A 13,201-nucleotide genomic window follows, 5' to 3' on the forward strand; every position below is an offset into this window, starting at 1 on the left:
GGGAAAAATTAACAGGTCTCTTAAGTTTCTGTGCAACTGAGAACATGGAAAAGAAGTGATGACTCTGAGAATACAGAACTTTAATTAACAGAAAATGGACTGAACTCAAAGTATGACTTATAATAAAGATACTAATATTATTTGTCATGTACTCCTGGTCTACTGGGGATTTTTTAAACGAAACAAAGTCTTAAATATGTGCATCTTCTGAGAGAAACAAACCCTAAACACCCACTTAAAATGAGCAAGATGACAGGAAAGCTCAGGGTTGTTCCTTTAGTTACTACTAAGAGTATATTTTGCAGTCTTACAATTTTACCAACGTCCTTCAATTCAGCTGGTGACCTTTTAATGTGGTTTGGGTATTTTTGCTTTACATTACAGAAATATTCGTGACATACCAAACATGGGAATACCAAAATCTTTGTGTACTCAAGTACACACTTGGGAGACTTACACTTGGTGTGAGCCAGCAAAGAGTCAGAAGGAGAATTGTGGTGGAGTGATTCCTAATTTGTGGCTAATAAATGAGTAAATTTGAGCATCTAACCCAACCAACAGGCTTCTGCCAGGCTTGCAGGATAAAGTGAACTAATAATGTACAAAGGGGGGTGAAAGAGGGGTCTGGGGCTCAGGAGTGCTGATGCCTGTGGGTCCCTCCCAGGGTGATCCTTGTGGGTCCTTCCCAACTTGGGAGATTTTGGGATCCAAACCTGCTTGTTTGAGCTGACCCTGGGTTTGTTTTTCCCCCAGCTTTGAGAGCATGCAGAGACTGTGTGACAAGTACAACCGAGCCATCGACAGCATCCACCAGTTGGTAGGTGTTCAACCCATCCCTGCCCTGGGGTCTGCCTGGTCTGAACTCACACAGAGTGAATGACTTCAGAAAGCTGGGGCTGAATAACAGTGAATAACAGCAGAAAGCGGGGCTGAATAGCAGTCACTGTCACATCACCAATATCCAGCACTTTCATCCTTTTGGAGACTTATCTTGATATTAAACTTATTTTTCCTCACACCTGGGCAGTCAGGAGTTAGCAGGAGGGACATTGAGGAAGAAAAGCAATTAAACCCCACTTTTTGTTCCCAAACTGTGGGTTTGGGAGGTGTTGGTCTTTATTATGCACCTCTGACATTGTTATTTTGGCACTTGGAAAGAGCCCCTTTGGGGGAAGAAAAGGTTTCACAGGGATTTCACAGGGATTTCTTGTGTAGGCTGACTTTTGTGAGGGGGAAATCTGTGGCTTATGGGTGCTTAAATAATCCATATGAACTCCCTGCGTATTGTGGAAGTGATCCATGCCTTAGGAATTTCCTTGCCACACAGTTCAGCCTCTCTGTTCTGTGGGATCACTGGCTGAAGGAGAATATAATGTCTTTTCAGACCAGTTTAATGAGCTTTTTGCTTCTCTTACCCATGAAAGTTGAACTGGAGGAAGCAAAACATGAACAGTGAATAATGTTACTGTTGTATTGAATTTAGAAGTATAGGTGGATTTTTTTTCTCTGCTGTGCTTATGGGAATTATTTGAAGTGTGCAGTATTATAGCAAAAAGACTTTTTTCCAGGATTTCCTTCATTTTGTGGGCCTAGAGCTCCCTAAAACTTGTGCTTCTTGGGATTCATGTGCATGTTGGTTAATAGCTGAGCATTAGTAGCTATTCAGCCTCTGCACTTGCATCTGAATCCCAGCAGAGGAATGTTTAGGAGGGGTCCTCGAGCTGCCTCTTTTTGGTTGTTTTTATCAAAGGGGGAGGTAAACATTTTTAAAACTTAACAACTTTTATGCTTAGGACAGGTTTTTTTTTTTTTTCTGAGGAAGAAAGGAAGCTTGATTTCCATCTCTTTCCTGCCACTCCCTGTTTGAGTACATCTGATCCCTCCCATCTGACAGCCCCCGAGGCACAATTCAACTGCTCTGGTGTTGACACACACTCCCGTATCAGCTCAATGGGATCAGTGAATAGAAAATCAGGGAGCAAACTCCACACCTTCTCAGCTTTATTCAGTGCTGAGTTTTCCATTGCCTGGTGGTGTTTGCATCTCTTAATGGCCCCTTTAGCAGCTGTTACCAGCAGAAATGACCCCTCAGTGAGGTGTGAAGTGCAGAGAACTGGGGTTGTGTTTGTCTTGAGTGTCACAGAAGAGTTTGGGTTGGGAGGGACCTTAAAGCTTATCTTGTTTCACGCCCTGCCAAGGGCAGGGACACCTTCCACCATCCCACCTTGCTCCTTTGATCCAACCTGGCCTTGGACACTTCCAGGGATGGGGCAGCCACAGCTTCTCTGGGCAACCTGTGCTAGGGCCTCATCACCTCACAGCCAACAATTCCTTCCCAATATACCATCCAACCCTGTGTGAAGCCACTCCCTTGTCCTGTCTCTCCATCCCTTGTCCAAAGTCTCTTTGAGCCCTTCAGGCCCTGGAAGGGGCTCTCAGGTCTCCCTGGAGCCTTCTCCAGGTGGACACCCCAGCTCTCTGCCTGCAGAGCAGAGGGGCTCCAGCCCTCGGGTCAGGACCATTTTGATGTTGGGAGAGGTGCTGGGAGGGGATTTCCCCTCATTGTGCCTCCCTAGCCTGGCTGTGGGGCCGTGCCCTCGTCCCCCCTGGGGTTCCCACCTCGTCCTGTGTTTCCTGCAGTGGAAGGGGACGACGCAGCCCATGAAGCTGAACACGCGTCCCTCCAACGGGCTGCTCCGGCATCCTGCAGCAGGTCTACAACCACTCGGTCACCGACCCGAGAAACTCAACAACTACGAGCCCTTCCCCAGAGGTCTACGGAGAAACTCCTTTGACTTGGTGGCCCAAATGATCGATGAGATCAAAATGACAGAGGACGATTTGTTCGTCGACTTGGGCAGCGGTGAGTGACCGACGGCTTCTCTTTCTCTTTTGTTTGGTGGTTTTCCCCTTTCTTTACATAAACCAGGACTAAGGATTGTCTTGCAGGATAAACCAGGCCTAAGGATTGCCTTGCAGGGTAAGCATCTGTTCTAGATAACCCCTGCTTTTTCTGACATGATTAAATGGACCAACGAGGTGCCCCAGACGTTCTCTGTGGTGATGAAATATCACTGCAAATTTTATAAGAAGTAAACAAGGACTAAAGATTGTCATGCAGGATAAGCCAGGACTAAGGATTGCCTTGCAGATAAGCATCTTTTCTAAATATCCCTCTGCTTTTTCTGACATGATTAAATGGACCAACCAGATGCCCCAACGTTCTCTGTGGTGATGAAATATCACTGCAAATTCAGTAATTGTTACAGAACTCTTGGTTTCTGTTGCTGTTGATGGATACACTTAGAAAGAAACATTGTTAAAAATGATGGTTGAAAAATAAAGTAGCATTTCTGAGAGTTCATCTGTTTTCAGTGGATTTTATGACCTCCTTGTCTGAAGATGGGATTTCTTGACCCTTCTCATGTGATACACTTTGTGGGATCTGAAAATGAAGTAGATTTTTGCCTCTGACTTACTTGTCAGTGTGTCAGAAAAGATTTTAGAGTTCATTTTAACAGTTGTCTTATGAGACCCCACAAAATCTAACCCAAACTGGCACAGGTTAGAGTTTTAAAAGGAAATAGGTGTTTCTAGTTGGTGAGGAAACCAGGTATGACTCAAGGCCACGTGGAACAGAGACACTGAGTAAGAACACGCTGTTCTTTTTCTTGGTAAATCTGGTTCAGGGCAGGAAAGGAGCAACAAGAATTTCCCCTCTTACTGGATGTGTTGTAAAGTTTTAACCCAAGTATATTTTTGGGTTTTGTTGTGGTGATAGGGACTTCTGGGGAAAAATATTTTAAAGAAGATATTTTAAATTTAAATACAGGACTGCAATTCCCTCTCCCCCCCCCATCTTAACACATCTTCAGTGATTTGCTGTTTTTACCCCCATTTCCTCCCTCAGTGGGACTGATGTCTGAAATTTCCTGGTGTTCAGATGAGACATTTAGAAAGGCATCACATCTGACAAAGTATTTTCCATCTGGAAAAAAAAAAAGATTGTTGTGGATGCTCCCAATTGTTTGTTCAGGAAGGTTACTGAAGATCATATCTGAAGCCCTGTAGTGCTGCAGGCTCAAATATTAGATACTTTTAGCTGCTCTCATCATAAATCAATAATTTTCTTGCTCACCTTGAGGCTGAGCAGCACTTGGGGAGTGGGAATGAGTTCAGGAATCACAGAGCCTTGTGGGGGAAGGTCAGACCCTGGCAGTTAAAGCAGCCCCTGCAGCCCTGCACAGTTTCTCTACTGTTTTCCTGTTGCCCTTTGCTCTAACAACTCTTCTCTCCCTTGCAGTGGTTTCTGCTGGAATTGCTCTCACTTTGGATTTTTCCCCTGCAGGTGGGGCAGGTGGTGCTTCAAGTGGCTGCAGCCACGAACTGCAAACATCACTATGGAGTGGAGAAAGCTGATATTCCAGCCAAGTACGCCGAGGTGGGTCCTGTGGGGTGGCTCTGGCTGGGCTGCAGGAATAGCTGAGTTTGAGTTTCAGCCCTGCTCGATTTTCTCCCTCAGGTGACAGACCTGGAGCACGGTGTGCTTGGGGAGAGGAGTGTTTTTCCAGTCTGGAGAGCACAGGGGGAGCATTATCACCTTTCTGAAGTGCTTTCCGCTCTTTTAACAGTACTGACACAGGGCCTGTTCAAAAGGAAGGGCAGGAGAAGCTTCACACAAACACCTGCAATTATTCCGTGCCTGGAATGGCTCAGATAGAACTTCCAGAGGCCACAGTGTTCAGCAGATGGGAATTAATTCAGCAAGGAAATAGTCTTAAATATTTTAAAGGCCATGGTTCTGCCTGTGGTGATGGTGCCCCTTTTTGGTGTCCTAAGCTGAAGTTATTAAACCATCAGAGGCTCGTTGATGAGGCCTTTGTTGGGTGTCTGGAGGCACCTGAATGAAGAAAACCTTAAAAGGGCCTGAAGCTGAAGGAGGGAAGGTTTAGATTAGACATTAAGAAGAAATTATTTAGTATAAGGGTGGGGAGGCCCTGGCATAGGTTGCCCAGAGCAACTGTGGCTGCCCCACCCCTGGAAGTGTCCAAGGTCAGGTTGGACAGGGCTTGGAGCAACCTGGGCTAGTGGAAGGTGTCCCTGCCCATGGCAGGGGGTGGAACTGGATGGGCTTTAAGGTCCCTTCCAACCCAAACCATTCCATATTTCTATAGTATTAGTCAGGTTTCTTTACACTTCTCATTCTGGGCCAATGGGACACAAAGATAATGAGTTCCAAGGCAAACCTGGAAGGCCACAAGCCAACAGTAAAGGTTAGTCAAGCCTAACCAGGAGAGGTTTATTTGCTTCAGTCTCTGAACAGAAACTTTTCCCTCGGTATTGTCAAAACACTGACTCAGGCTGTGCAGGCTGGAAGATTATACCCCATGGAGGGAGGGGAAAAATTAAACTCCTTGATCCTCCCTTTCTGTGGTGTGGGCAAAAATGCATCAACACAGTGATGAGGAGCATCAGACAAGGATCTAAAATCCATCTTGTTTCCCCTGCCGTGGCCCAGTGGAAGGTCCCAACTGGAGGGCTCTGCAGTCCCTCTGTGGGAGTGTCCTGGTTTCACCAGGGAGCACTTGCAAGGCCTGGAATCCCCTCTGGGTTTACTATTAAACTTAGAAGATGAGCATTAAAAGGGAAATTCTCACTCTCACTAATACCCCTTCATGGCACTGTGCAAACAAGGTTTTACTGGAAACAGCAAACAGAGAGATCACAAATGGAGAGTTAGGGGTATTAACTGCTGGGGTACCTCCAGCTTTGGGAGTATTTCATGTGAATATTCTGCATTATTCTGGTTAAATCCTGCCAGATTTAACAACCCAACAGCTGCTGCAGTGTCAGTGTGTGAAGCTGCCTGAGTGCAGCTCCTCTGCCTCATGCCTGTGTCAGGGACCAGCTTCCCTCCAAACCTTTGTGGGAGGGCTTGGATTAAGATTCTGGTTAAGATTGGCTGTGGCAACACATCTCTGGGCACTGTGATAATTAATGCAGATGGCTTTGAAAAGCTTCAGCTAAAGGATGTTGTGGGTTTGTTTTAGTGAAGTTGTCTTAAAAATAAATAAAAATGCAGTTGTGCAGCTTGAAAAATCCTGAGAATTTCTGAGTTATGCTGCTAAGCTTTGAAATGATTTTGAAATAGGTTTTTAAAGCACATCTGTCAACACACGGTTTCTTTGACCTGGTGATGGAGGTCTCCACCATCTCTGAGCTGTCAGGGAAGTCAGAATTCCTACTGGTCTCCTCTCAAAGCATCATGGAACAGTTTGGGTTGGAAGGGAGCTCTGCAGATCCCCCAGTCCAACCCTGCCCAGGCAGGGTCACCTGGTGCTGGTGACACAGGGAGGGAGACTCTCCTTGTCTCCTTTCCCTGCTACCTCCAACTTTGGGCCAAGCCCTACGGATCAGGAGGGTTTTTTCCAGCCTTCCAAGACACTTGAGTTGCTTTTTCCAGCTGTTGTAGAGCTGTAGCTGCCCCTAGTTCCCCTCCAGAGCCTGCCCTGCTCAGGGCCATTGGGACAGCTGGAATTGTGCTTGTGGGGGTTTGTGAGGGACTGAGATCTCTGGATAGGGGGGGATTTGGTTCCTTTCTCCTCTATTTAGGCAATGACAAACTGGTGGCAGTAGGAGCCCTCCCCTCTGCAGCCCTGGAGTGAAGGATGTCATCACTCCAAAATCCTTGGATGCAGTTTGGGGCATCCCTGGTTGCTGTGGGAATGGGGATGCTTTGGATGCTGCTCTCTGCCCTCTCCTGCCCCCAGCAGACCTGGCTTTAGCCTGTGAGTCCCTTTGCTCCCAGGGCTTAGGCTGGACTGCCTCCTTCCTGCTCCCTGTGGATTATGTGCCCCAGCTCAGGAGCTGCTCAAGGTTGTGCCATTTTTAGTGCTGAGCAGTGGCAGTGCTTTTCCTACAGCGTGGACCTCCCAGGAAAAGGGGGAGGGATGAACATTCCGGCTTTGACTTGCAAAAATATGGGTTTTTTTAAGGAAACCGAACAGCAGGAGCTGTTTGTCTGCCTGTCCTTGGAATGTTAATGGCAAAAAGCCTCCAGCCAACCCCACCAGACAGAACTCCCCGGGGGTGGGGAGCGCTGGCAGAGCTGTGCTCTGCTCCTGGGATGGCTCTGGAAACAGGAGATGTCCCAACAGCTGCTTTGTTTTTCCTCCCTCTTACAGACCATGGACAGAGTTCAGAAAGTGGATGAAGTGGTATGGGAAAAAACATGCAGAATACACAGTGAGTAAAATCCTGGGGCTCCTGCTGGTGTCCAGCTTGGAAAGTCCTCTCCAGCCTTCCCCAGCCACCAGCAGTGTGACCACAGCTGCTTCCTGGCTGTTCCCTTCATCCTGGTTTTTCCAAGCCATCCTCCAAAGCCTCTCTCTTTGTCTTGCTTGATGTGTAGTGTGGTGTTATTGGAACCACTTCCAGATCTTTCCACTCTTGGAAGATTTATCCTCCTGGGGCTGCTATGTGTCTTCTGTTCATCCTACACGTCCTTCCCTTTTTTCTCCCCCTCTCCATGGATTGGGGGTTTTGCTGGAGAGACTGTTGGAAATAGCAGCTCCTCCTTGGGATTCTGGAATCTCCTGGTAGATTCCCAGGCAGGGGAAGGTGTGGAAACCTGGGATGGGGGTTGGAGGGGGGGGATGGCAGGGACGGAACTTCTGGCTGGAGGTTGGAGCAGGAGGCTCCCGGAGCAGTGGGAGGCTGTGGGCTCAGGAAGGGTGTTGAGGTGGTTAATTCTGACTTGGAAAGGATTGGAATTGGGTGCCCTGAGGCTGTAGCTGGATCAGGAGCAGTAAATGGGTCATCCCAGGGCATCTCCCTCCCTGGGGATAGGGACAGGTGTTGGAATTACTTTCCTTCCTCCCCATGTTGCTCCATCTTTGTGGATGTTTTGCCCTCTGGAATGACAGTGTAAAACCCATGCGCTGTCCTGTGCCATTCCTTTCCTTTTCCCTCCTTCTTAATTTTCATTAAGAAAACCTGTTCCCTGGTCAATTACTTCCCATGAAATACATAGAAAGTGAAATACATGTTCCACAGGAACCCATGGAGTGTTTGGAAAATACATCTATTTATGCTTCTCCTCCCACTCTCCAAAGGTCAGGGAAGAGGCTGGATGGAGCAGGGATGTTCCCTATTTCCCAGCCCAGGTGGGTCACTCTGTCCTGCTCAGAGGTCGCCACTGACCCCGTGTCCTTTGTTGAGGTTGAAGTTTGGGATCTGCTCCATCCCTTCCCTTTTGTACAGAGCCATTCTTTCCATGTTCCTGGAATGGTGTGAACCACATGGCTGGAGCATTCCAGCAGGGTGGGATCAAATGCCAGGTTTATTTCCCAATTTTCCCAGCCTTTTTTCCCTGGTTTTTTGGCTGCTGGGATCCTTCAGAGGGCTCATCTTGTAGGAAAGGCTGTTCCAGCTCTGCCTTTGGAAAACAATCCGGAAAGGTGCTGGTCCCACCTGCCTCTGAGCACTCTCTCCCTGGAATTCCTGTGCTGGATGGAATGATTCCCTCCTGAGGGCTGCTGGGGGACTGGTTTGCAGCAGGCTGGATATCCCTGCTAACTCCTTCCTGCTGTAGGAGCACTGGGAATGCTTCCCTGCTCCTCCAGTGGCCATATGGCATTTTTCCATTGTGTCACCCAGCTGGCACAACATGAAAGGAGCTGTTCCTGAGGATCCTCTGCCTCTGAGCTGGGGAATGTAAAGAATAGGAGAGGAGCTTGGATAAAATATTGGAAGCATATTGCTTGCCCTAGGCAGCACTTCCAGCCTGAGCATTCCCAGGGCCAGGGTCTGGTGCTGCATTGGAACAAAGCTGCTTATTTTTGCCAGTTTTTTTGGCTTTCTAACTCTGCTTTCTGCAGTGTTTGGAGTAAAAACTTCCCCTGAATGTGCAGCCTGGGTTTTTTGGGAAGAGTTAAACACTTGCAGCACTTTGTCTTAAGGAAAATTGGTTTCTTGTCACTTGGAGTGATGCTTGAACACAGATTTTGGTCTTTTACATGCAGACACAGGGCAGATTTTATTTAGTTTTTATTCATCAAACATCCCCATTTATTTTCTTAAGAAGCTCCTCAGCATCTGCTGTAGGTGACTCATTAAAGAGAGCAAACTTGTCTCACAATGCAGCTGGAAAACACAGAATTAAAAGCCTGGCATCTTTGTCTTTCTGGAAAACAACTTTGTCCCTGCAAAATGCTCCCAAAACTGCAAATGTTGGAGGCAAAATAAGACCAAATTGAAATAGTCTGTCATCAGCAGAGCTCAACTGGTGAATCCCACTCCAGTGTTCCAGGCAGTCACATGAAAACTCAATATTTTGGGAAGAATCAAGTGGTGGAGGAGGGGAGGGAGCCTGGCAGGAGTTCAGGGGGAAGAATCTTGGATCCCACCTGCAGCTTTGGCTGAACACTGGGGATGTGGTAAAACAGAAACTGGGGGACATGAGGCAGCAGAAAATCCAGGGGTTAGGCCTGCAGGGCTTTAGATTATTTAACAGCCCAAAGCCCAGTACAGTTATAATTTCCCAATACAAATGGATTTTTGGTTTCCCCTGCAAAGCTGCTGTGTCACCTCAGCAGTGCTGGGTTTGTGCAGCTCAGCGATTCCTTCTCACTTGGGCAATGATTTTCCCTGTGGTTCTTCACCATCTCCAGCCTCACCACATGGCAGGAGCTTCCTGAGGAATATTTTATGGCCTTTTTGCCTTTTGCAATAATCCCAGGGGCTGCTAGAACCTCACTATTTTGTAACCTGCCCCAAATCCAACCAACAGGTTTTTTTTTCAGACTACTATTAAAAGAAAATTGACAGGAATGTAAACAAATAAAAAACACCCCCCAAAAGCTTTCCAAACCAATAAACTTGTGTTTGGAAAGGCTTCAATAGAAGGACAATGAGCTGTTGCTCATTAAATTGCTCTGCAAGCCTTCAAATTCACTTCCTGGGTGTTCTTGTTACTGCTGGAAGTTCTGGAATTCTGGAGAGCAAGTCCAGTGACAACATTTAAAATAAATCCTGATTGTCCACCTGTATTTCCATCCTATTTTGTCAACAATCACAGAAAATACTCTTTCTGGAGCAATGTTTCCATATAAAACTGGCAGCCTCACGTGCATGGAGGTGTCTCAGGGAAGCAGGACAGGGGGTGTGGTCACTGCAGGTGATAATTCACATTAAATTCCTCCAGTAGCTGGAGGCAAAGTGTCCTGAGGGGTGTTGAGTGCCCAGGGCTGCTGCAGAGCTCCAGCTGGGTCAGCCCTGAAGCTGGAGAGGGGGAAGATCCATTTGGGGCAGGAGAGGAGTGGGAGGGATGTTGCTTATCATACTCTGCTTGGAATTCTCCTGCTCTCCAGCTGCTGGGGGTCTCATAATCCTAAAATGAGTATTTACATGCCTGTGGTCCTGGGTGTTCATTCCTGGTTGTGGATGTCCAATTCCTGCTCAGTTAGGGGAAATCCCATTCTTTGCTGGTCTCCTGCATTCAGAGGGCTTTACATCTTTATCATCATCATCATCGCCTTCCGCTTTTTGGACAAGAATGTCCCACTTCTGACACATCTCACTGTGCTCCATCTCCTTTGATCTTCTCATTCCCTTCCCCCAGAGCTGAGAAGTTTCCAGGATTAGCTCCTTCCCCCTTCTTTGCAAGAAAACTTGTCTGCAGGAAGCAGGAGACTTTGGGAAGGTCGTTAGGCCTGACTAATTAGAGAGCCTTTCTTGGGGAATTCTGCACATGTGCAGCCCCCAAATTAAAACCTGCTATCACAATTAGCAGGCAGATGGGTTTTTCATGGTTCCTGACTCTAAATATCCTCCTGTGGCCTCAAACTCAGAGCCATCTCAGGTATCTGGGGCAGGAGGCTGAGGCTGCCGTGTGGCACAAAGTGCTTCTTCTCTGCCTGGGGTCCCCTTGGAGGATGTTTTGGGGTGTCCTCAGTGCCTACAACCCATTTTCCTTGTGTGGGGAAGGTTTTCTCCCTCAGAGCATTTTGGGCTCTGCTGAAGGCAAGGATTTGGTTTGTGTTTGTTTACTGAGGGTTGTTATAACAGAATTCCTGCCCTGCTCCATAAAAGCCCTGTTTTAGCAGCAGATGACAATAATCTTCAAAGCAAGGGCAGGAAACACAGCTCAGCTTTGCCAAGCTGAGGGATTTTGGGTGGGTGGGGGAGAGAGCTACTGAGGGCTGGAGGTGCTCTGTGGTTAAGCCCCGTGGATTAGAGGGGAATCTTCACAGCTCACAGGATATGCTGAGCTGGAAGGACCCACAAGGATCAACACGTCCCATTTAGTGCCTAAATCAGTGTAAACCTGGCTTTGTAAACCTCCAGGCTTATCTCAGGCTGAGTTTGGGATGTCTCCCTGGCTGCTTTTCCTGGAAATCGGAGAAAAGCAGTGATTAGTGTAGGACTTCCAGTGCCTCTTGCTGCCCAGGAGCAGCTGGCATCACCTGGACCTCAAACCTTCATTTCCCCCAGGCCCTGCAGCTCGAGGAGGGCCGGAGCAGCTGCTCACTCCAGGTGTTCCTGAAGGCCCTGTTTCAGTGGGAATTTCGCTGGGTTGGGGTTTGAAAAGCCCTCCAAACGTCCCCCGTGGCTTTGAAATGGTGCCACGTTTGGGAGGTTTGGCTCGATGCCTCCAGTTATTTTTGAAGAGAACAGGAACCTAAAAATAACCCTGTGTACTTTTCCAGGCAGAACTGGCTGGTTTTTGGGAGCCAAGTGTTTGCACGGAGGCGGCTGCAATGAGCCATCCTGTGAATTTATGGCTCTGTGGAGCTGCTCAGGCACAGGGAGACTCCCAGTCCAGCCCTGGGTGAGATCCCAGCCCTCCTCCAGGCCTGACCTGCCCAAATTTCTGCTCTGCACACACCCACTGCTCTGTACCTCTGGCTGCTTCTGACCTGCTTCCCATCGAGTTCCAGATGCTGTTGGGTGTATTCGTGGCTGAAAAAAACCTGAATAAAAACCTGGTTTGCCTTCTAAATTTAGCAGCACTGCAGCTCTGGGGGTGATTTTGCTGAGCTAATTATCCTGTTAGAGAAAGCATCTCCTGCATTGTCTAATCAGATGAAAATATCTGTGTTACAGATGGTCCCTTCCATTCATTATTCACTAAGGAGATTAAGTTTCCAAGAGAGAGGAGGAGCAGGATTGGGGTGGGGACACTGGAAGAGATTGAGAGACTGGGATGGTGGTGTCCCCTTCTCCCTGGATGACCATCATGGACCATGTTCTGCTGCAGTCCTGGGGTTGATCCAGCTGCATTTTCCTCACCAGTTCTTGTTTCACTCTCAGAATCCCTGTAAACCTCTGAGCTGTCTGGGATTTTGGGGGAATTCTGTTGGATTCCCTGTGTCAGTTGGTGGGGAAGGAGCTGCTTTCCTCCTTGGAGGGAGTCCTTTATTGCTCGCTGCCCCAGTGGTCAGGGATCTCTATCCTGTCTCTGAGGGGAGCAGCCCCTGCTCCAGGAATCCCTGCCTTGCTTCCAGAGGGGAAAAGGAAGAAAAATAACCCATTTTCTCCTAGCCCCAATTGACCATCTGGTTATTTCTGTGCTCCTGTGTTTTTCCTGCTGAGATTTTCCCCTAAGCCTGAGCTGGGGAAGCAGAGCCACAAAAATAGATGTGTCTGAGCAGGGCTGGGGTTCATTTGAATTGTTAAATGGCTCTGGCTTGCAAATGTTCATCTTCACGGGTGATATCAAGTTAAACAGGGAGATTTGGGTTATAAATGCTCCTCTGACCACCCAGGCAGGACAAACACACTGGGAAACTGGATCCAAGGAAAGCCCAACAGCCACTTAGGTTGGATTTCAAGACCTTTATATGAAGCTCAGCATTTCAGGATCGTTTCATGTTACGCTGGTTCTTTGTTCCCTTTCAAACTGTGGCTTCAGGATTGGCCTTCCTGGCTTTTCAGATGTTTTTCTTTCCCCTGTTAGTGTTTGAAAACCCTGTGGAGACCTTAGAAACTGGTGGTGTGGAGGATGCCAGGGAGAAGCTGACTTGCAAAAAGTGTTGTAAAATAAATGCAGTTGCCAGTCATGTGGGTTTTCTTCAACTGTGTCTTGGTTACTCAACCATGGAACTGTTTACTACAAGACTTGGAGACAAAATTATCTCTTAAAATTCATCTAGAGATGGGCTCCATTCACATACAGAACTCTGGAAAAAATGCTTCCATA

General features: G+C 47.6%; 1 protein-coding gene across 1 annotated transcript in view; it reads left to right on the forward strand.

The window, feature by feature from the left end:
- DOT1L (DOT1 like histone lysine methyltransferase) overlaps positions 1-13,201 on the forward strand; it is a 77,584-nt gene that overhangs the window by 20,571 nt on the left and 43,812 nt on the right. The window contains 6 exon segments of the mRNA XM_032711817.1: positions 754-817; positions 2,641-2,702; positions 2,704-2,738; positions 2,741-2,865; positions 4,349-4,441; positions 7,185-7,245. Of these exon segments, the coding sequence (XP_032567708.1) occupies positions 754-817; positions 2,641-2,702; positions 2,704-2,738; positions 2,741-2,865; positions 4,349-4,441; positions 7,185-7,245 (440 nt within the window).

The sequence above is a fragment of the Chiroxiphia lanceolata genome, chromosome 27 (genome assembly GCF_009829145.1).
Source record: "Chiroxiphia lanceolata isolate bChiLan1 chromosome 27, bChiLan1.pri, whole genome shotgun sequence".
NCBI classification, from domain to species: domain Eukaryota; kingdom Metazoa; phylum Chordata; class Aves; order Passeriformes; family Pipridae; genus Chiroxiphia; species Chiroxiphia lanceolata.